The sequence below is a fragment of the Silurus meridionalis genome, chromosome 13, assembly GCF_014805685.1.
Source record: "Silurus meridionalis isolate SWU-2019-XX chromosome 13, ASM1480568v1, whole genome shotgun sequence".
Taxonomy (NCBI): Eukaryota; Metazoa; Chordata; class Actinopteri; order Siluriformes; family Siluridae; genus Silurus; species Silurus meridionalis.
In genome coordinates, this window is record NC_060896.1 from 8,798,985 (window position 1) to 8,821,595 (window position 22,611).

Here is a 22,611-nt window from a genome sequence, read left to right on the forward strand (position 1 = left end):
GCCTCTCAGCGCCAGACTTCACTCACAGATAAACCTCTAAGGCCATTAATGTAGCGCCAGTGTAGCGGCCTGCTCGCAGGACGGTTGTGCTATGGTTAAAGCCAGATCTATTATGACAGCCATCTGTGCTCGGAAATCCTGGTAGTATGTGTAATGCTGGTGGAACAGAAAAACACATGGCCTTAGTGCTGCATGCTAGCGTAGTAGAAGAGCGAGGTGAGACAGAGGGAAAGACAGCATGCAGCTTTAAAGCAGGACAGATAGCAAAGAAAGATAAGCAGCACTGGGTAAGAGGCAGACACAGTTTCTGTCTGTCTGTCAGTCTGATGGCCTGACCCTCTTTCTCTCTCTTCCTCTTTCACTGCTTTCTGCACTTTTCAGCCTTTCTGTAATCTATGTATGTATCTATGTATCTATCTATCTATCTATCTATCTATCTATCTATCTATCTATCTATCTATCTATCTATCTATCTATCTATCTATCTATCTATCATATCTGTTTGCCTGTCTGTCTCTCTTTCTCTCTCTCTCGCTCACTCTCACACTCTCTCTCTCTCTCTCTCTCTCTCTCTCTCTCTCTCGCGTGCTCTCGTTCTCTCTGGGGTGTGGGGCAGTATGGTGGTAGTGTAATGTTGGAAATGAGCTGGATTATGGATAAGGCTGGAGTGATTGTGCGGGGGAATAATGAGGAGCAGAGGAAGAGGTGATTACAGTGCAGAGACGGCTTGCCTGCCTCTCTTTGTTTGGTTAGCAAGGCTAATGTACGCCTGTGTGATCTATGGGCTGAGCATGGCCTTGTGCCTCTCTGACGTATCCTTTTCCCGACTGACACACAAAAGCAGCAATGAGAGATGAGGATGAAGGTTAGAGTGTGGGCGTGTGCAAACATATGGCTTTTGTGTTTGAATATTTACAGAATCCACAGTATTCAGCACAGTGTGACAACTCAGGGCTGCGGTTGAATCCATCAGATCATTTAACATCTCCAGGGAAATGTAATAACACTGCAATTAATCAGATATAGTCAATGATATAGTATATATAAAGCACTGTATAGTGTATAGTCACCCTCTTAGTGAAGAGGTCACCATTCCCTCTCTCACTCTATCTTTCCCTCTTTCACTGTCCTGGGAATGCTAATGACAGAAGGGAAGGAGCTGAGAAAGTGACAGCATCGTCAGCGTTTTCCTCTGCGTTCGGTGCACACACAGAGGAAGATGCTCTCGAGACCTTGAAATGAAAGCGCGTGCCCACAATGGGAGGATATCCGAGCTCCTTTACAAAAGTTTGCGGGGTGTGCTTTGCAGAGACAGCCCGTCTCTTGCATTCAGATAAATTTAAATAGCTTTCATCAGGAGGACTCGGTGGACAAGCCCTTAGCTCTCGCTGTGGGATAAGCTGACTTAAGCTGTCTCTGTGTCCTTCCCTTTCACATCACCCTTACTCTGTTTTTGTCCTCGTTTTTCCTTCCACCATCTGTCTGTCATTCTTGCTTTCCATTTTTTAGTCCTTCTGTCCCTCGATCTGTTTTACTTTCTCTCTCTCTGTCTCTTTTTCTCTCTTACTCACTCTCTCAATCTCTGTATAGTTTGGGCATCACCTTGCTCACATTGTTTATTAAAAAGGCACACAGGCAGCTTTGGCCTTAGCTCGCCCAGCCATGATGCCATAAATATTAAACATGATCTCAGAGAGAGAGAGAGAGAGAGAGAGAGAGAGAGAGAGAGAGAGAGAGAGAAATGGGTCTGCTGATAAATTTGAGACAGAAATACAGTATTCATAGATGGAGTAGAAGTACAGATGGACAAAGACTGACTGACTAACTGTCTGTCTGTCTGTCTGTCTGTCTTCCTATCTATCTATCTATCTATCTATCTATCTATCTATCTATCTATCTATCTATCTATCTATCTATCTATCTATCTATCTATCTATCTATCTGCTAGTGTAGTAGAGAAAGTGTAGAAAGTGGAGTGAGTCAGGTAAAAATGCAGGTGAGCATACAAACCTGTCCTGCACTTCAACCTATTTTGGTGTGGACATCATCTCTCCAAGACTCTCGCACGCTATGATTTATACTGTAGGCCTCTTTACGTACATCATGAAGACATTCAACATTATCTAAATCAGTAAAGCATAAATGAAAGAATGGATGTCACGTTTGTAGATGAAAGGCTCTGAGGGCTGTACAAGAGGAAATGAGTGGGAAAAATCATGTGTCCGCATGGTACGCCATCAAGCGATGAGCATTCCGTAGCTGTCCGTACTGAAGGTCAACAGTGATGGATGCATCCTGACATGCCCACAGAGCATGATGTCAGAGCTCCAAATAGCAATTGTGTTTGTGGAGATGGATGCGCTAAATGTAATAATAGACTTTCTTAAACATTTTTTAAAAACCTGTTGTAAAGAATTACTGTGTAAGAATTATGGAGATTGTTATGTCCTCTGTTGGTGGAAGTCCTTGCGTTTCCTGTGACATTACACTGTCTAAGTGGTATCATATCAAGGGAAGAATGATGAAGAAAATGCAGGAAAAACGTTGCTTCTTTTTCAATCTTCAACTGCCACTTTTAATGAACCAGTTTTTACTGTAGCCACAGATTCCATTTTTGAGGTGACTGAAGTAGAAGTCTTCTCCTATTGTAACCCCATCCTTTTAAGGTTGCATCTGAGATGCTTTTCTTTTCAGCATGTTTGTAAAAAGTGGTTATTTGAGTTACTTTGCATTACTGTCAGCCCAAACCAGGCTGGTTGTTGCATGTGCCTCTACACCATTCTGTGTAAACTCTGCTGGCTGAGGAAATCCCAGGAGATCAGAAGATTCTAAAATACTCAAACCGTCAGTCTGATCTCAATCTACCATACCATGGCTATATTCACAGAGATGATAGTTTCCCTATTATGATGGGCAGATTGCAGGTCTGCCACAAGATTGACTGATTGACAGAAATCAAATTTGTTTAATTCAGTTCAGTATATAAGGAGAACAGTCTATTTTATGAGCATTGTCAAATTACCATTTTATTTTCGAATTTTTCACCTGTCATTACATTTGCTTTAAGCAGCAAAGCCAAATTACAGTCCCACATATGACAACCGCATTTTAAAACTGAAAATGTGACTAAAACCACTGAGATATAAAAGCTGCAGGTAGAATATTTTTGCTCTTGTTAAAGCCGGAAGCCAGTGCTCATGTAAAGAATGTGTGAATCAGCACTGAGATTATAAACAGTGCTTTTGCTTTACAGGAGACCAGCTAAAAGTTTGAAAGAATGTCCTCGGAATTGTTCTGTCTTGCTTCGGCACAGTTCAGCGATGTGGTTTCGCTTCAGCTGTGTTGTAGTCTGCATATAGTGCTTTTTGCCCTGAACACATCTGTGAAAGGCAAAATGTAGAGTAGTGGAGGATTTGGTAAGATTTCCTTGTGCAAGGGGGGTTTTGTAAAGTAACAGGTGTGTGTGTGTGTGTGTGTGTGTGTGTGTGTGTGTGTGTGTGTGTGTGTGTGTGTGTGTGTGTGAGAATTCAAATTAAATCACACAATCATTAAACTCCGATGTGTGTATATTGCAAAATCATATTCAGCCATTTGATTCTAGGAACCGTCTTAGACTGATTAAACGATTTATGCTTTTGCCGATTTATTTTAGATTTATGTCCAATTTGGCTGCTTTGTGGATAGAACAATACAAAGGTGCAAAGAAATGTCTTATGATTTTAGAATAATTTTTAGCAAAAAAAAAAGCTTATTATAGCCCAGCTATTGTTAACACACAGTGAGCTGTAGCTGTAGTTATTACTCATACCACCATCAGTATAGCACAAGGTAAATGTATTTTAAAAAGTCGAAGATACATAATATTCTCAGTGCATGTCCCGTGTGTAGAAGTGAATATGTGACTAATCATTTCTGCATTTTGGGCAAAGGCCCTGAGGGAGATAATGCTGTGCAGATGTGTGTGTGTGTGTGTGTGTGTGTGTGTGTGTGTGTGTGTGTGTGTGTGTGTGTGTTCACACTCACCAGAAGCTCGGCATTAGCAGCTGCTGGCCTGTTTTGCATATTTGCGATGGCAAGAGATGGAGCGAAAGAGGGAGAAGATGGAAGGGAAAGCCACACTTTTGCATATGTGATGGCAGTAAGCCCTGGACCATTTCATACAGCCAGACTGTGTGTTTGTCCTTTGCTGGTGCTGGGCAACTGCAATTGGGTGACAAACTCCATGTCCAAGCCTTAACTTCTCCTTTCAGAACAGTATGTTCCTCCACTGTCCTCTTCACAATGACTCCGACTGTAGTCCTAAGCACACACTCGTCCTGTATATTTTATGTGCTGTATATCTGCTGAGAGATAGGAGTGATTGATGGATTCCCAGCTGTTCCTTGTGGCACAGAGGCTCACGCCTTCTCGAGTGCCGTCTCTCCTCCCAGCACGGTGCCCTGGAGAGAGCGCATACAGCTGGGTGGAACAATTCACCCAGGTTTTGAAACACACGTGGTCCTGACAGGTTTTACGGAAATCACATTTGCCCAGCTTCCCAGCTCATGTCATTTCCATCAAAAACATTAGACTTATGTAAATGAACTGCTCCCAACATTTATCATTATTGTGTGTATACATGTTAAGTGAAGTCTTGTGTTTCCTAGGTAACAGATTGTGGTTTTAGGTTTTGTCGCATCAGTTCCCCATTAGCAGGTTTCAGCGACAGAAAAATGATACAGCCTCCTGGTCGTCGGTCCTGCTTCCATAGTTTCTTTGCGCTAAAGTGCACCACAATGCCCTTCTCCTCAAGGATGCCCAAAAGCGATATCTATATGCAATTTTCATTTGCTACAAACAGTAATGAGCCAGTGTTTTTATACTTCTACAGACAGAGTGAGCATTAGCAGTAGTGCTACATTATGCATTCATATCCCATGAACCATAGTAGAGAAAGAGTGTGCTTTATTTATTGACAACGAGTATTTTTGTCTGATATTGAGCTAAAATTGACATTTCCCCTACCTGAAAATGGGAAAATGGATTCATTAATATGTAACAGGCTGGGAAAACTGTTCCTGTGGTGAAACTTTAACATTTTTACTATATAAAATGTATACACCTTACATGTTTTTAAAAAACTAAAATATGCTACACCATACCTCAATCACATTGTGTTTTGAAGTTTTAATATTTTTAATTCTGATTACCTTTAAAAAGAGAAAATTTGTAAATGAAAAGTCAACAATGGATTGATTGCCTGAAAGCACCTGCTGTGTATTGATTACATTTGCATAATGAAAAAAATCATAAAATATGTTGATGCCTGACATTATTCATAGATTCTAATGTGATGTTTCCCTGCAGAAAACCTAGGCAAGTTTAGAATATTCAGATAAACCTTTTGTATATTAGGTAATTGAAATATATTTACATTTATGTGGTGTCATCTGATGGGTTTCACAACATACAACATATATGATTATTATATGAGGTATGTTATAGTATACTATATGATGATTTATAAGCCATTTCAGATTTCATCTACATTCATGTTGGAAATTGTATTTTAGACAAGAGTGAAAAGCAACGTTTACTTTAGCCAAAGGTTATGTTTTGGTGTTGAATTATCTAAAGCGACTGAAAGTAAATTATCAGATATTAATCCTACTGCGAATAGGTCAAAAATATACAAAATTAAATTCCTGCAGAGAAATTCATTCTCTCGATGTTGTGCGTTTGCAAATTCACCACTGATGAATTTGCCTGGAAAGTGTAAACTGTCGCTAATGAAATAAGGCTTGATAAAGTGCTTGGCTGTTCACTGCTCTCTGTGTCCTCTACTGACCTTCTGCTGCTGTGTGTTTGTGTCTGTTCCAGAGCTCCAGAGATCATCCTTGGCCTGCCCTTCTGTGAGGCTATAGACATGTGGTCCTTGGGTTGCGTCATCGCTGAGCTCTTTCTGGGCTGGCCGCTTTACCCTGGCGCGTCTGAGTACGATCAAGTAAGACTATTATCAGGCCTTAATCCTGCAGAGTAATGGCACATGAGTGCTTAATGGTTGGTAAAGATAAAAAAGAAAAGACTTAGTGTAGTTGAATGAGTGTTTGCTTTTCACTTAGCCAGAAGTAAAGTTTGCTTACTTTGTCATAAGGAGTTTTAAGGCAAGACTACTTGCCTTTTTTTTTGGTATTCTTGGTTCTTGTTTTTTTGCTTGTTTTTCAAAAATGTGCATTTATTTATCAAATTATTTGGCTAAATATGTACATACATTTTCTTGATTTTATTTTTTATTTTTCACTATTCAGAGGATAACATAAAGACAGTGTCACATCAAGCAAAAAAAAAAAAAAAAAAAAAAAAGGATACCTGCCATTTGTCCTGAAAAAACAAACAACAAACAAACATATAATTCAAGTTTACTGATCAAGTTTTTTACAGCAACTATATACATGAACATGGGAAGCTATTTTCATAAGTCTCAAAAGTATTACCTTACAGACATTTATTGTTTCATGGAAAGTCTGGGTAAATTGTTCAATATACAGTACTCAGTCCATTTACTCCATATAGAAAAAAATTATTCCAAGCATACATTTTTAATATAATACGAAAACAATAATAAACATTTCTGGACATTCCTTTGTAATATGCTTCCAATCAGAGTAGGAATGTACATGTCATATTTCATGAATGTGTGTCGCCAAAAGGGATTTTCAGTCCTCCATTATTTTGAGAAATACTATATTAAAATACAGTATGCTTTCATGTGTTGCGTGTAATGCTTGTGCGTTATAAAGTATGTAAGAAAGTAAAAGAAAGTGAAGGCAACATACATCATTGTGAACTAAATAGATTATATCAGGAAACATAGATTTTAGGGATATATGGCATGATGTGATTGGGCCAAGTGGGCAGAGCTTATGCACTCTTTTCACATCATGGGGTTTGATATTTTTATTAATACGGTGTATGAGAAGACGTGGTGTAAATGCAATGTATTCCAAATGTATTCTACACAAATATTAGTCTTTTATTCGAAACACAACATGTTCCTCTGTTTCTTTGTAGAGCTTTTGGACACACAGGTTGTTATTTGAAAATGCATTAATACATTATGCATTAGAAATGTTTATGAGCGGGTGAGAAATGGCATTTCCTGTTTGGCATCTGGTGTCGAGTATGGCCCTGCAGCGAGGTCTCTCTCTCTCTCTCTCTCTCTCTCTCTCTCTCTCTCTCTCTCTCTCTCTCTCTCTCTTTCTGCAAATGGCTATAAAAAAATACATCCCTCAATTAGTGTTTGCGCTCCAGGGAGAGAAAACAAAACAAACCTCTGGCTATGTTGCTGTTCTCAGAGCTATCCTAAAGTGCAGCGTGTTTGTGTCTGTATGTGTGCACGCTCTTGGGCTTTCAGACCTCGCTGTAATGCTGGACAGATGCCACAACCTGGCCAATTAGTCTAGTTCCTGAATGCTAGTGTGGGGTCTTCTTTTAAAACATAAACCAAAAAAATTGGCTGTTTCAATAAGGCCTAGGGCCAACATTCTAGCTCAAAGCAAATTAAAACAGCCATAAACAAGCTCTGGAGCTCACTTTGAATTGCCTCCTGCCATTTTAGAACACAGACTCTTTTCTTTGCTCTAGGAGGCAACTTTGGCCACTTTGACATACCTGTGCTATGTGATATTTGTCTAGACTTTGGGTGGCTTAGCCTATGACTAACTATCTCAGGTTGAGTAAACACTCAAGCTAAGCACCACTGCTTATTTTAAATGCAGCACAAATGACTGGTTAAATATCATTTGGTTTAGGCATGCTCATAAAAAAGACAGGGAATCTTCCACATTTGATTGAAAAAATAGAAAATAAAGCTTTTATATTCCCTAGGTTACAAACCTACAGTGTGATCAAGGTTTCAAGAGTAAATGTAAGTTGAGGCTCAGGAAAAGCGACATTGATTGGTGGGGAAAACGGCGAACACGATAGAGATGATTATTGCAGGCTGCCGTTTCGCATTTAGACCACTTTCAGGTGTACGGACGTCGTTCTGCGTAATTGCAGCTCTCAGGCTGTTTATAAAAAAGACATTGGGAAAGGAATAAACCCGATGGTGATCACATTCTTTCAGAGGCTGTTTATTCAACGTGTAATGCTGTTACTCTGCAGATATAGTGTAAAAGGTGATTCCAAGAGAGAAAGGCATGTGAACTTTACTAGTACAGATTTTGTCAAATGATGAGTACAGGTTGTGTGTGCTTTGAGTATGCTTTATGGCATGTTTAAATGCATTTATTATTTTATTTTTTCTAGATTCGGTACATTTCTCAAACACAGGGGCTGCCGGCAGAGTATCTGTTGAGTGCAGGAACCAAAACTACCAGGTTCTTCAACAGGGACCCAGACTCCACCTATCCATTGTGGAGATTAAAGGTATGGTCATATGCACAGCCCCACACATGTACACCTGCATATTCAAAGAGATCCTTTTAATATCAGACATTTAAATACAAGCACATAGCAAAAAATAACCTGATGTGGTCAATAATTAAAGTAAAAATAAAATTTTTAGCCAGACAGTGATCTCACTAAATCTCACTAAAACCCCTAAATCATGTATAGGTCACATGACCATAAAAACCTGGGGTGACTATATAGGCCACATAGCAAATTTCAAGCTGCTGTGTATTTTGTGCAGAACATGACAATAACAAGTATAGATATGCTGTACAGAAGGGGTGCGAATCTTAATTATACAGGATATTTGTTAGAATTTCAATTCGGCAATGATTCCATATTTGATAATACACCGAAAATCAGCTATGACACGTTTTTATTTATCCATTTTTTTTACACACCACTTTTCTGTACTCAATTTGCAATCAATTTCTAATCAATTATTATTAATTCTAATTTAATTAGGATTGTTAGCTCAATTAATATAAATTGTTGCACAGACTTAAATGACTTGATCACCTGTATATACAGTGGAACCTCGATACTCGCGACCTTGACACTTGCGACCTCGATAGTTCCTTGAAAGAGACTTTTTATTTGGAACCGGACTAAGAGTAACTCGCGAAAGAAGCCATGAGTGGCACGAACGTTCGGAGTAACATTGTAAAACAGAGTTTGTACTAATAAAATACATATAAATGTTTGAAAAACTATTTTATTGTTGTTTTATTCATTTAAAGTAAAAGTAAATAAAATTCACAACTTTTGTTGAGGTTACAGTACAGTACATGTACAAGTCCCCTTGAAAAAAGAACATTTTTGTTACTTGCAAGGGGTCATGGAACGTAACCCCATGCATATTGAGGTTGCACTGTAGTTTTTACCTGTGCTTTACCCAAAAACATCAGTTACCATACCATAGATCATAAAAAAAGCATGCTAACTAAATTGTTCTTATAAAACGAAAACTGCACAAAATCTCTTCCTCCCATGGAATATAATAAAATTTTCACCAGCATGTCAGTTCAGACAGCATGTATTCTTGCATTTTGGATTCAGCAGGATCTCAAGTCCCAGAGATACCCCCATAATCACTCCACCTCCACATGAAAAAACAGATCCGGTCTAAATAGCGCTTACAACTCCATCTTTTTCAGGATTTCAAGTTCAGCTCTCAAGTTTAGCAGTGTTCTCTTCTGTGGTTGGCTCGCAGCTTGTCTTCCCTGTTATCTCTGTCTAAACCCCTGTCTTAAACCGTGCTGCTTTCTTTGCTGGCGGTAAACAGCCCAGAAACCCAGTGAAAACAGAATGCAGTTAGTGCAAGACAATCACACAGCCCAGAGAACCATATGATGTTGCTGACAGAGTTGTTCCTTAACTTCTTTCAAACTCTTTGCTCCCTCACCCTAAACCCAGAGTCCGCGAAGGGCGCTTGGTACCCCTGCGACCCAAGCCCTTTGCTTCCTGAGTAGCCTTGAGTGAACTTTGGGACACACTCTGAGCTGTGAATGCATAGCTTTTCCACTATTGAACAGGTTTCAGTCCACTACAAGGCTGTAGCAGCATGTGGCCTCAATCTGCTTAGCTGAGTGCACATATATTGATCTCACGCTGGGCTGAAAACACGAGTCTATTAAAACTGCATAGACATCTCATGCTGAATTGTAATTTCACATCAAGCAAATTATATATATATTCACTGTGTTTATAAGCCAGTTCTATACTAATTTATGCTTGTTCATGACTTTATAAGTTGACATTTTCTGATAGCTCTACAGCTGTAATGCAGCATGTATGAGGGGTTTTTTTTGCTAGTAGACATAGTGTAGTTATAGCATAATTCACATGCTTTCCTATCTTTTTTTCCACAAACATCTGAAGGAAATATTCATCATCTTGATGGTTTCTTTTAGTTTTCATTGTCACTGTTCTCTTTCTTTTGCCTTATACAAAATGTTATTTCTCTGTGCTAGCTAGCTAAATAATTTACCTTAGTTATTAGCTATTAGTTATTCCATGCTTGGTGTCCATAATTTCTCAGTTGCCAAGCAACTGTTCTAAAATTTTTAACCACCTGTATGGTGCAGGTTTTTTTTGGCTTTTCATGTCTTCCAAAAGCAAAACTGATGATGGTCTGTTGATATCTATTTTAATACATATATGAATCATTACAAATAAATGGGGACGAAGAGCAACTTAATGAAATAAATTTCTTTCCCACAGACACAAGAGGATCATGAGGGTGAGACAGGGATCAAGTCTAAGGAGGCTCGCAAGTACATTTTCAACTGCCTGGATGATATGGCACAGGTAATACAGTTATTCCCATATACAGCAGAAAATGCCAACGTGCTTAGTCACACAAAATAAACAATCAACATCTGCATTTCTTTAGTGATATTACTGAATTTTCCCCCGGTGAGTTTTGGTAGCTAATATAAATTGTTATAATAGTCCAACGTTGTACGTCATATGTTCCCCTGTGTGTAATTCCACATCCCTCAGTCAGTGTTTTGTCTATGAATAAGTGAAGCCGAGTTCTTCCCCTGTTAAAGTGCCATCACTTCTTACAACTTTGAGAAAACATTTGCTCTGAAAGAAGGAAGTGACATAAGACAAACCAGATTGGGTAAGATGGATCAACGTGAATCTTTTTTTTCCCCCCTGCAAATAGCTGAACATTATTGGAAATTAAATCAGCTCACCCCATTAGCTGTCAAACATGCCCTGGACTTACCAGCACAGCTTGTACTTTTCCAACAATGATGCAAGCCTCAGTGCAGGTCCCCCCACCCACCCACCCCAAAAACAAAAACAAATGTAATGTAAATCTCTTTTATATTACATTGAGCCAGTGAATACGCTGAAGCCTGGACAGCTCTAGTTCTGCTTGACACAATGTGAGATGAGATCTCCAGATAGATATATAGACAGACAGACAGACAGACAGAGTCAAAACTCAAGCCCAGACGTTGAGGTTCCAGAGCAATTCGAGGTCTGCTCAGAATAAATGAGTAGTGAGCTGTTTGGGCTGTGTGCTTGGTTTGTATTATGGATTATTGCAGAAGGTCTAAATGCTGGGATGATTGCCCAGGAAGTTGAACAGCTCAGTCTGCTCTCAATCCAGAGAATGACAGGAAATACTGAGATACTGTGTCTAAAACACATCTGCTCTGAGAATGTTGATCATAATGCTGCAGGCCTGCAAAAGTGTCCCCTTTACGAGGTGCACAGCGATTGCTCGCTTTGTGTATGAATCAATGAGTTTTTATGTGAGCTGTTGTATGTAGAGTTCAGAGTTGTGATGTCTTTGCAAGCGCTCAAAAAGCAGACCAGTGCTGAGTATGGAAAGATTGCACCATGTGGGTTTTTCTATGTCTCAGGATGTTTCGAGATGAAGGAGGCATACGGTGTTGGCCGAGCGTTAACCAGCAGATGTGATTGCCTGTGCCAGGGGACTATGTACATACAGGGCTGCCTGTTCATTACACTGTATTTTTATGCTTTGAAATATGTGTATTGCGCTGCCATATTTCCATTCCCATGTGCATGTGTGTGTGTGTCGATTCTCCCAAAGTCATTCTATTTCCCAGCAGAGGACAGTCTGATTATTTTTCAGTGTGTGTTGAAGATTATTCCTTTATCATGCTGCAGATTGATGGGGGGGCAGCTTGCATAAGAAAAGGGAACGGGGAATCAGATTTGCGTCCGTGACCGATGGTTCTTCAGATAGCCTTGGGGGGGTGGGGCCACAGATAAATCATGATGCTTTATGAAAAATGTGCCTGCTATCTCTATCAAAGAGATTCCCAGTGAACTAGGCTTCTCCTACATCTCTGCTTGAACCAAGTTCTGCACTTCAACAAAACAGATTTTTAATTTACTCTTGCTCTCGCTCTCTCTCTCTCTCTCTCTACCTCTCTCTCTCTCTCTCTCTCTCTCGCTCTCTCTTTCACTCACACACACGCATGTGTGTTTGTTATCCTTCCATTCATAGAATTTTTAATTAATTCTATATCTACACCTTCATGTAGCTCAATGGTCAATATCGGCAACCAAAAGAAAACATCTGGGTCGCTTTTATTATTTTTATTTATGCAGTTTTCCTCATGGGAACCAGCCAAAAGTCTCCACAAGGTCAAAATTGTCATGTTGTTAGAACATTTGGTCCCCACCAAGATATAAACACACACACACACACACACACACACACACACACACACACACACACACGCATCAAGGCATTCCTTAATACATGATAAAGTAGTGTTCCAAAAAATTGCTCATTGTACAGGACTGATTATGTAGTCCAATCATGATTTTGACCTGAGTGTCAGTAAAATGTCCAGTGTACAATGTTTTTAATTAGTAGAATTCTGTTTTTACTTTTGATCCCTTCAGGCTGATTAAAATCTTTGCTTTGGCACCAGAAGCATTCCAAAGTGTTTCTCTGACGAGCTGTTAATAAGAATGCAAATATTTTGAAATATCACAGCGGTGCCAGGTTACCAATATTTCTACTGAGACCCAGTGTCATGTTGATTATGCATCTCTGGGTTTTGCTTCCACTGGTCAAAAACAAGCAAAAACTATGGTGGAAAGCTCATTGAATGCTGTCGCTTATGATTTCTGTTTTAAGACATAAATTTACTGTATGTACACAGCACATTCATATACAGATGGATACAGTGACCAAGGAATTCATGCATAGTTGAACACCTGGTTGTGAGTCAGGTGTTGACACATGGATTATACTCGGTTCTTTGTGCTCCTCACATGCAGGTAAATGTGAGCACAGAGCTGGAGGGCAGTGACATGCTGGCGGAGAAGGCAGACCGTAGAGAGTTCATCGACCTGCTGACCAAAATGCTGACCATCGACGCAGATAAAAGGATCACACCCATTGAGACGCTCAACCATCCATTTGTTACCATGGCTCACCTGCTGGACTTCCCCCACAGCACACAGTGAGTTTCAGACCGCAGCTGAACATTACTACACACATTACTCAGAGCACTTCAGATTCTGTTCAGGTTCTGTTCTGTTTGCTCTGGATAAAAGCGTCTGCTATATGCCGTAAATGTAAATGTCTGCTAAATGCCGTAAATGGGTGAAACTATGCTATCATAGCAAAGATGGCATTTTTACCAAATGCTACTAAATTAAACTTGTGCTCTTTTAGAGTAATTGTAATCATATACTGTATAAATGACAGAGTTTATGATTTAGTTATGACTGCACGATAATCACAGAGACCATCTCTGGAAACTGAGATTAGCCAAATAGTGACTATGACTGGGATGTTCTTGGATTAGTTCCAGGCAAACTCTAGCACAATTTTCTTATCGTAAGATTGAGGAGTGAATTGACTTTGCATCTGGAAGTGAATCAAACATGGCATGTGTTTTAGGTTGCAAGCGACATTTTCGCTGTATTTTTCAAGTTGCTAATCTGACCCCTGAGGCACAAACTGAACTAAAGGTTAGAGCCGTAATGCCGTAGAAATTTGATTTGCAACAGAAACGTGTTCTCCTTGTCATCTGGTAGATTGCAAGGTCAAATCCTGACAATGCCCCGGTCAGCTGTAACCAGGAGATCACTAGCAAAACTGTTTATGCGCTTTGCTAAAATATGCTCTCTCTCTTTCTTTTCAACCTGAGTGGCATGAGCCAGTCATGGGCATCTACAAATTCACATATGCAGAAGAGGATGAATAGTGGTTTCCTTTGAAAGTGCTATACTGCCATATGAAGTTAAAGATTAATTTGGTTGGATGTGTTAGTTGTGTGTGATTCCGCCCCAGACCACAAAGTGCTTTTTGGTTTGTTGTTATGTTTAGTGTGAATAAAACCAAACCAAACAAGCTTTAATTTTTGCCTCAGACTTAGATGTAAAAATACTCTTAGAGTGTTCATTAGAATATTTTGGGTTCCTGCTGCAAAGTCCAGGATTATTATAAAGATTAATGAATCATCAAATTTTGCAGCCCCAGTCTGTTAATTTTGCCCTGAGAGCAACGTAAAAGTGTGTTTATAATTACATCCCCTGCCTTTGTATTATATAAAACAAACTTATATTAGTCAATGTTAATATTAAAAAAAAAAGTAATAAAATTGTCTGGCAACATGATTGTGTACATATAAAGATATAACATTCAATGCCACTTCTTTATGATTATTATAATTCTTTTTTTTTTGTAGTGTCAAATCCTGCTTCCAGAACATGGAGATCTGTAAGCGTCGCGTGAACATGTACGATGCAGTCAACCAGAGCAAGACCCCGTTCATCACGCATGTAGCCCCTAGCACTTCCACCAACCTCACCATGACCTTTAACAACCAACTCAACACTGTGCACAGCCAGGTCAGTGTCTACACAATTCACAAACATATACACGACAACACACACACATACATTCTTTTCTATTTCCCCTTTGCATCCGAAAGTGCAGTTATTGAATCACACACATTGTCTCATTTATGGTGAAGCAATGCAGATAACTTCTCCAAACCCCTATGCATTCGTGCTGGTTTAAGGTGTATGTGTTGTGTGTGTGTGTGTGTGTGTGTGTGTGTGTGTGTGTGTGTGTGTGTGTGTGTGTGTGTTCTAAATAACTAGGCAATAGTCTATACTTTCTGCTTGTTTGTCATTTTCTTTCTCTCTGGCCATACGGATTGCATGGCCATCCAAACTGCTGACTGCTAATCCAGGTCTAAATCACATGTCTGCTTTAAAAGTTTCTACATCCTGCTGAATTATGTCCTCCCTTCACTATCAGCTGATCAATGCTGCTGTGCTACTATACAGTCTGTACTAATCATGTTTGTACACTCTAAATGCTAGACTTGTGTTGTTATTGGTTTCTACTTTAAAACTTATATACAATTGAAAGAGTCTTGAGTAGAACTGTAAAAAGGGAACGTTTACTTTTACTGAAGAACAGGGGATTTGTACTTTTTCTCATGTACGGGAATGATGCAGTTCATTCAACACCGAACCTACCCTATTCAAAAGGTGTCATAAGAATGTAGGGCCCCATTTGCACCCACACATTTAATGATGATTTAATGTCCCTGTTGTGTGCCTTGGTATTCTGACTTCAAACATAACTACAGAGTGTAGATACACTTAAAAATGCTTTTTGAATGGCATTCAAGGCCAATATCAGATACATAAATATGACACTATTAATTAATCATATTACTGCTTTGAACTACAAAAAAACATTTCTTTTTACACAAATGGGAAAACTGTCAACCTTGAATATGTGAACTATATTCAGGATATTTGCATATTCCACGTAGTGCATGGATAATATTTGAAAAAAATTACGCGGGTGTGCAGCGGTATTGGTATATTGGTGTTGGTAACTTTTGAACTTAATTCACCAACTCTAAATATTCATCGAGAGAGCCTGCTTTCCCTGTAATTTACTGGCTTTTGTTCACACGTGCCCTTCTCACTAAAACCCTGATCTAGCACTCATCCTTGTTTATTGCTTCATCAATCTCCCTGGGACTTTAAAGTAAACACTTAACCTCTTCCAGATTAATTACAGTTGAATTTCTGCCATTAAAAAAGCACACATATAGAATGTGCTTGAGTGTACGTGTTGGGTGGTAAGGTCTGTTCCATCTGTGATTGTGAAAAGGGCTGGGCTGGTTCATGTTTTATTAGCAGGCTGCGAGCTGCAATGTTTATTTTGTTTGATGAATGCTACAGTGGCGTATTGATTAACTCTCTCCCCTGGTGCTCATCGGCCACATGAAACAGGAGAAAATAAAAAATGAAACGTGCCACTCAGAATTTTCCCCATGCAGACACTAATGAAAAGCTTGTAATTACTAGCAGTGGCATGAAATGAAACAGGATTGCTTCAGTACTAAATGAAAGTAAATAAGGCTACCCTTCATTAAAACGCTCTGGTTTGGAGTAGGAAATGTTGATCAAGGACATTTTAGATACCTCTTGTTCCACATGTCTGCTGTGGATTATGATTATGTAAACCTTGCATTTGACTCAACAGTTATTATAGCTGTATTTAAAGACATGAATAGTATGAGTTCGCCTGTGCCCAGGCCTAAAATGTCCGCTTGGTTTTGCTTTCTTAGGGATTATAAAATAGTAATTTACCTTGCGTACTTTCTTTTTGTCTTTATGACCAGAGTAAAGATTTAAATCAAAGTATTGCACTTTTAGTCCTTCAGCTAAGAAGAAACTCACTCACTGTAATAGCTGAGATGGTAAAAATAACAAGATAATAGGTGAAAGGATCCTGAACCATGCAGGATAAAACACTCTAGAGGGGAATAAAGACCAGGCTGAGGCATTTGAAAAGCTCAGTGTCTTGCTCATGCTGTATAAATGTGTGTGGGTATGTTTAATCACAGTGCAGTGCAGAGAGAAATTATTATCTTCCGCTAATGAGACTGAGCAAGTTCAATGAGCTGGAGTAGCATAAACTGTAACACGAGAGCATTGATTGACACATACTCATCCTCCACCCCCCTCCCATCCCCGAGTAGCGGTCAATAAGCCATTTTATTGAACACCAGATGTACTCATGCTGCACATCAAATAAATGTAGCGTTTGTGTTGATATGCAGTGGATTATTAATGACTTCAAACATGAAGCATTAAAAGGATGGGTTTCAATTTTTGTATTTTTTATTTGTGGTTGTAAACATTTTAAGAGCTCACATCCATATAGAATAGTACATCCAGCTTATTTAGTCTTGTAAAGCGCACAGATGGTTTGGCTTTCAAAATCATCGATTGCAGGTTTCTTAAAAGCTATTTTTTTTAGACATCTTTCCTGAAACATCCCTTGCTGATGATGACCCTTAAGACACCTACACTATAATCAGTGCATTTTTATAATTTATGATTTTATAGTTTTTTCTCCCATCACCCTCATTGACAATCCACCTCATCCCCTTTCACACCCACTCCTTATGCTTTTGTTTGTCTTTGTTTGTTTCTTTCTTTCTTTATTGACTCCATCGGTTCCTTTAGGCCACCAACCTGGCTCCCTCCTCCACCAGTGCCACCCTTTCCCTTGCCAATCCCGATGTCTCCATACTAAACTACCAATCTGCACTCTACCAGCCTCCTGCAGCGCCCATGGCTGCTGTGGCCCCCAGGACCATGCCCCTGCAGCCTGGCGCCCCTCAGCTCTGTGCCACTCGGCCTGATCCTTTCCAGCAGGCACTCATTGTCTGCCCACCCACTTTTCAAGGTGAGAGCAATATTTCTGCACATTGGGTTCTCTATGAACATGTTTGTCTTTATACAAAGATTTGCAAATTGATAGAGTAGTTTTATAGCGTTTCTATTTCGTGAGAGAATGCTAGTTAGTTAACTTTGTGCATTTATTAAATATACACTCAACGATCACTTTATGACGAACACCTGCCCCGTAATGCATCTATCCAAACTCCCAATCAGGAGACAGCAGTTTAATGCAGTGTATAAATCATGCAGTTACAGGTCAAGAGCTTCTGTTAATGTTCACATCAAACATCTCAGTGACTTTGATTTGATGGTTTTTAGTGCCAGATGGGCTGGTTTGAGTGTTAGAGAAACTGCTGATCTCTTTGAATTCTCGCACGCAACAGTCCATAGAGTTTAATTAAGTGGCGGGTTCTGCAGGTGGAAACATCTTGTAGATAGCCAGACTGATTCTAGCTACCACAAAGGCTATAGTATCTTGATTAACCAGACTTTATTACCATGGAGGGTGTCTCTTTAAGGGATAATTCGCTACAATAGCAGCTCACAAGAAAAATAGCCATAAGGCTAAAGTGAGCACCAACTGGTTCAAAAAGTCTGGTTTTGGCTGACGTGAGTGAAAGTTGATTAGATAATTGAATGAGTAGGTGTACAGGTGTTCTTAATAAAGTGGTCAGTGATAGTACACAGTAGTAAACCTTCAAATCCTGATAGCTATTCAGTTAATTTATCTGAATTCCCTATGATTACTTGGTAAATATCAGTCATGTGTTGAAAATAGAACTCAAAATAGAAATGAAAAGACCTGTGGCGCTTATGCTGTGTTCTCAGGGTTGCAGGCGTCCCCTTCCAAGCACAGCGGCTACTCCGTACGGATGGAGAATGCTGTTCCCATAGTGACTCAGGCCCCCGGTGGTCAACCCCTGCAGATCCAGCCTGGCCTTCTCACACAGGTAACACTTCCTTGTTCACCATGGCAGTGAAGAACCATGCGTGGTAAACTAATTAAAACCTCTCTGTGTCTCCGACTACAGCCGAATGTGTCTTTGGAAAAGACCAATTAGCATGACCCATTTTGTTTTAATGAACTATAATTCACCTCCTTTTGACAAAGACTTTCTCATTTGGTCATATATTATAATTGCATGTGTGTGTGTGTGTGTGTGTCACAGGAGCTGGTCCCAGAGCCTGTTACCAGGCTGGGCTTTTAGTCTCCACTGAAACTTAGCACTTGTGTTTTTTCCCCTGGAGTGAAAGCCAGTCATGGTCTGACGAGCATGACAGAAGCCGGCTCTCAGAAAGATCTATGGACGCTGACGGGTTTTTCAGCCTCAGGGGCCATAAGGCAGGACCTGTACTGGATTGATGATGTTTGGCTTGAACTTCTTGACTAGCTGGTGGAGTTTGATATTTTCCAGCCAGTTTTAAATTCAGACTTTAGTTACTTGCTTCATGGAATGGAGACATAACTTCTTTTAGGTTTAAGTTTAACATGCTGATCTCCACAACTCCGTCCCTTTCTCGCTTGTCTTTCAAGTGTGTGTGTGAAGAGGGATGAGGCTGGTCCCAGAAGGCTGCATATGCCTTTATTTGGATCAGGAATGCAGAAAATGCAGGAACAATCAGGGAGGGTGAGCATTCAGAGCCTCTAAGGGTGACAAAGGGCCTTTAACAAGCGGGATAGACTGGGCGCCATATCAGAATGGGGGTTGTGCAGAAGATGGCTATGCATGGAAAAGAACTCTTATCTGGGTTACAGTTTCAGGGCAGATGAGCTGATTACACACCCCAGGCTAGTATGTGAGAACTGAAAGTGCACAATGTAGGAAAAGAGCTGCAGGGACATAATGTCCAGTATAGACATAAATATTTGTGACAGCATGGCTGCAAGAGAAAGAAATAATCTGCTGAGAATAAAGTCATTACCTTAAAGCAAGTCGAGGGTGCGCGTTGCATATAGGTTAATAGTGCTTTCAGCTTTTCATGTCAGCTAATACAATACCAAGTCCTGACTCGAAGTGTTCTGGGAAAACATCACCAAAGTACAAAAAGAAGGACATGTTCCAGTTTTATGCACTTTTATGTTTCACAGCTTGAGCCTTTAAGATAAATTGTTCAACTTCACTAATGACCGCCCTCTATGTGCCTCTTCTCTAATCCCAAAATTCGCTTTAGACAAAAACAGTCCACAGCAACAGCAGGTAAAAAAAGAATGAAGGTGACAGTAAATATCTTGGTCATTTTTGCCATTGACCAAACACCTTTAAGAACATTCCAGCAATTTGGGAAGCCATGCATGACTAAAGACATGGCCAGACATAATTGAACTTTTTTTTCCCCTAAGGCCCTTGTTTGGTCTGTCTCTAAGCTTAAACATAATAGACCCCTGCCATTTGTGGTTAGGCCCCCTTTGTGTGAACCAAGCGTTGTAGCCCATACTGATGACATGGTAAACTCGATGTGCGAATGGTATTAAAGCAACAATTCATTAGTTGTACATTAAACTGCTAATCAGTAGAGCTGCATTAAGCCATTAGAGCTTCAGACACTCCTCTGCTAGGAACGTCTCTGGGCAAATTACGCCTGGCACTCTGTACACTCCATGCCAGTCATACAAAGCAGCTCCTCACAAAGCGGCTGAATGGGGGGCTCCTGAATTTAATTAAATCCTGAGCTGATTTGGAAAAACGTCAAAGCCATCAGCGCACTGCCTGGGAAATGCTACATATCTTTATTAAGGCAAGGTCTTATCTTTTTTGAGATGTGAGTCAAGGCCACGCTTCATTTTTTTTTCAAGGTGCATTATGAATCTCTTAAGATATCGGTGCCAAGGAAAGGATGAAAAACACCAAAGTTAAAATGAAAAGTGACAAAAGCTTTTTGTTATTCAACAGTGGCTTTTTGCCAAAAAAGCCACTTTTTGTTGAATCTTTTTTGAGCACTTGTAAAAGATAGTGGCAAATAGATAAATGAGATTGTCTGCATTATGCCCAGTGTTATATTTTCTGAAATAAATATATTGCTATAGTAATTTAGAGAAAGACTAGGACACATTTATGATGCATAGTCATCTCCCTGCATAATCACCGTGCCTAAAGGCAATGTTTGACCCTTTTGGTAGCTCTTTGGCACAGATTGGCACACTTGCTAACGGTCACAGCTGCAAATAGCTTTGTCCCTTTCTCCTTATTTGAAACCTGTGGGTGTTCTAACGGACCTGTTTAGTTGAGAGTCTTACACTCTTGTACCCCCTGCAGAGCAAACTTCAAACTATGAACCCAATGCCCCTTAATTCTTTTTACCTCTCCTTGTTTTGCAGCAGGCTTGGCCCTCTGGTACCCAGCAGATCTTGCTGCCCCCAGCATGGCAGCAGCTCACCCACACCTCTGTACAGCATGCCACCGTCATCCCGGACTCCATGAGCACCTCTCAGCCCCTCACCAACTGGAGGTGAGCACCACCTGTGTCCCAATCACTCATTTGCAAAAAATACAGCAGCTCACACAGGAGTGATTTTGACATCTGGCAGAAAAAAAACTGATATTCATTGCTGGATTTTTGTTGCCGGGTTCCCGCGGCAGCGTTTGTTGCTGTATACTTAACACGAGAATTGAAAACAGAAAATGTGGTTCAAGTCGCATAGAAATAATATCTGTAAATAAAATGTCACGTTATCGTGCTATTTATATTAATTTGGTGTCCCTGCTGTCTTAGTTTTGTTTAAAAACAAAATAGGCATTTTTTCCATCGATTTGGAACTAAATGTTGTTCAGAATGAACAGATTAACATTTTAAACACACATCTGTACAGATATGCAGAAGGGTCTCATGGCTAGAGGTGTGCACAGGGATACGGCAAAAACAATTGCATGACTGGTCATATGTGAAGCATCAGTGCATCGCTGCACAGTGCATTTACATACCAACTGCCTGATCAGTGACGTGGTGATTTAAATTAAACTAGTAGTTTTACCGTGTATATTTCAAGCCAAAATAAATGTTAGAAAATATCACAAGCTGTTACTAACCACCATAATAACTGAAAGATTTTGATGAAAATATCAGTCGGGTGCACACGTCAAGTTCAGCCCAGTTATGAAGTGACGAGTGATAAGGAACTGTCAGGGCTCACATACCGTGCTGGCAGCTCTCTGCTTTAAGCTTCCTTTTTGCTCTGTGTTTTCTAGAGACATGGAGGTAGAGATTAAAAACAAACTAAATCAACAACATAAAAAGAACATTCAGGTTTGGGCCACGCCTACGTTTGGTTTAATTGTGAATGCAGATACATATACAAATTTCTTTTTAAAAATGACAACTTATTCAAATGCAGATTGTATTATTGAATAATTGTATTGCAAAAGGAAAGTCATAGAACGGCTCAAATAGCACATATTTTGAAGTTGCTTGTATCCAAAGCAACTTACAGTTGAATTGAGCAAATGAGGATTTCATAAGCGCTATTAGGTTACCGCTGATGAAATGTGTGTCCCTGAGCTTGTTGGAAGATGTGGAAAGTCGTCCGTCTTGCTCCACACCAACATGTACGTCTGAAGCTGCACCCAGTCTCCTTTCAGCACAAGTTCAGTTCAGATGTTTTTTTTTTAAACAGACCATTAAGCGTCATTTGCAAGCATAGTCATCTGTCATGTTGTTTTTATAATCAAAGCAAGAGGTGTTTTTGGAGACAGCCTTTTTTGTGTTTCAAAATAGATGTGCAGCTCGATTTAGAGACATTTAGAACTGTAGGGAAACCAAGAGCCCTGTCATGATGAGGCAGTGAAGATATGGGGCAGCTGTTTTAATTATACCCCTGTTATATGTATATTTCACAAGAATGCACACATCACGAATCCCCATTATTGAGCATGTTGATACTTATTTGCACCTTTAAAACACAGGGGGAAAGTGTTATATTGCATGGCTATTTGACTTTGATGAATGAGC

The 22,611-nt window shown here is 39.8% G+C and overlaps 1 protein-coding gene across 4 annotated transcripts in view; it reads left to right on the forward strand.

Moving 5' to 3' along the window:
- Positions 1–22,611, forward strand: part of hipk2 (homeodomain interacting protein kinase 2) — an 88,996-nt gene that overhangs the window by 57,626 nt on the left and 8,759 nt on the right. For 2 of the 4 annotated variants that reach the window (XM_046865107.1, XM_046865109.1), the window contains exons 3-10: positions 5,860–5,983; positions 8,290–8,409; positions 10,657–10,743; positions 13,216–13,400; positions 14,634–14,796; positions 17,449–17,671; positions 18,496–18,617; positions 20,984–21,114. In XM_046865107.1, coding sequence (XP_046721063.1) covers positions 5,860–5,983; positions 8,290–8,409; positions 10,657–10,743; positions 13,216–13,400; positions 14,634–14,796; positions 17,449–17,671; positions 18,496–18,617; positions 20,984–21,114 — 1,155 coding nt within the window. The remainder of the gene's footprint in view (positions 1–5,859; positions 5,984–8,289; positions 8,410–10,656; positions 10,744–13,215; positions 13,401–14,633; positions 14,797–17,448; positions 17,672–18,495; positions 18,618–20,983; positions 21,115–22,611) is intronic. The other 2 variants (XM_046865110.1, XM_046865108.1) reach the window with 2 other exon arrangements.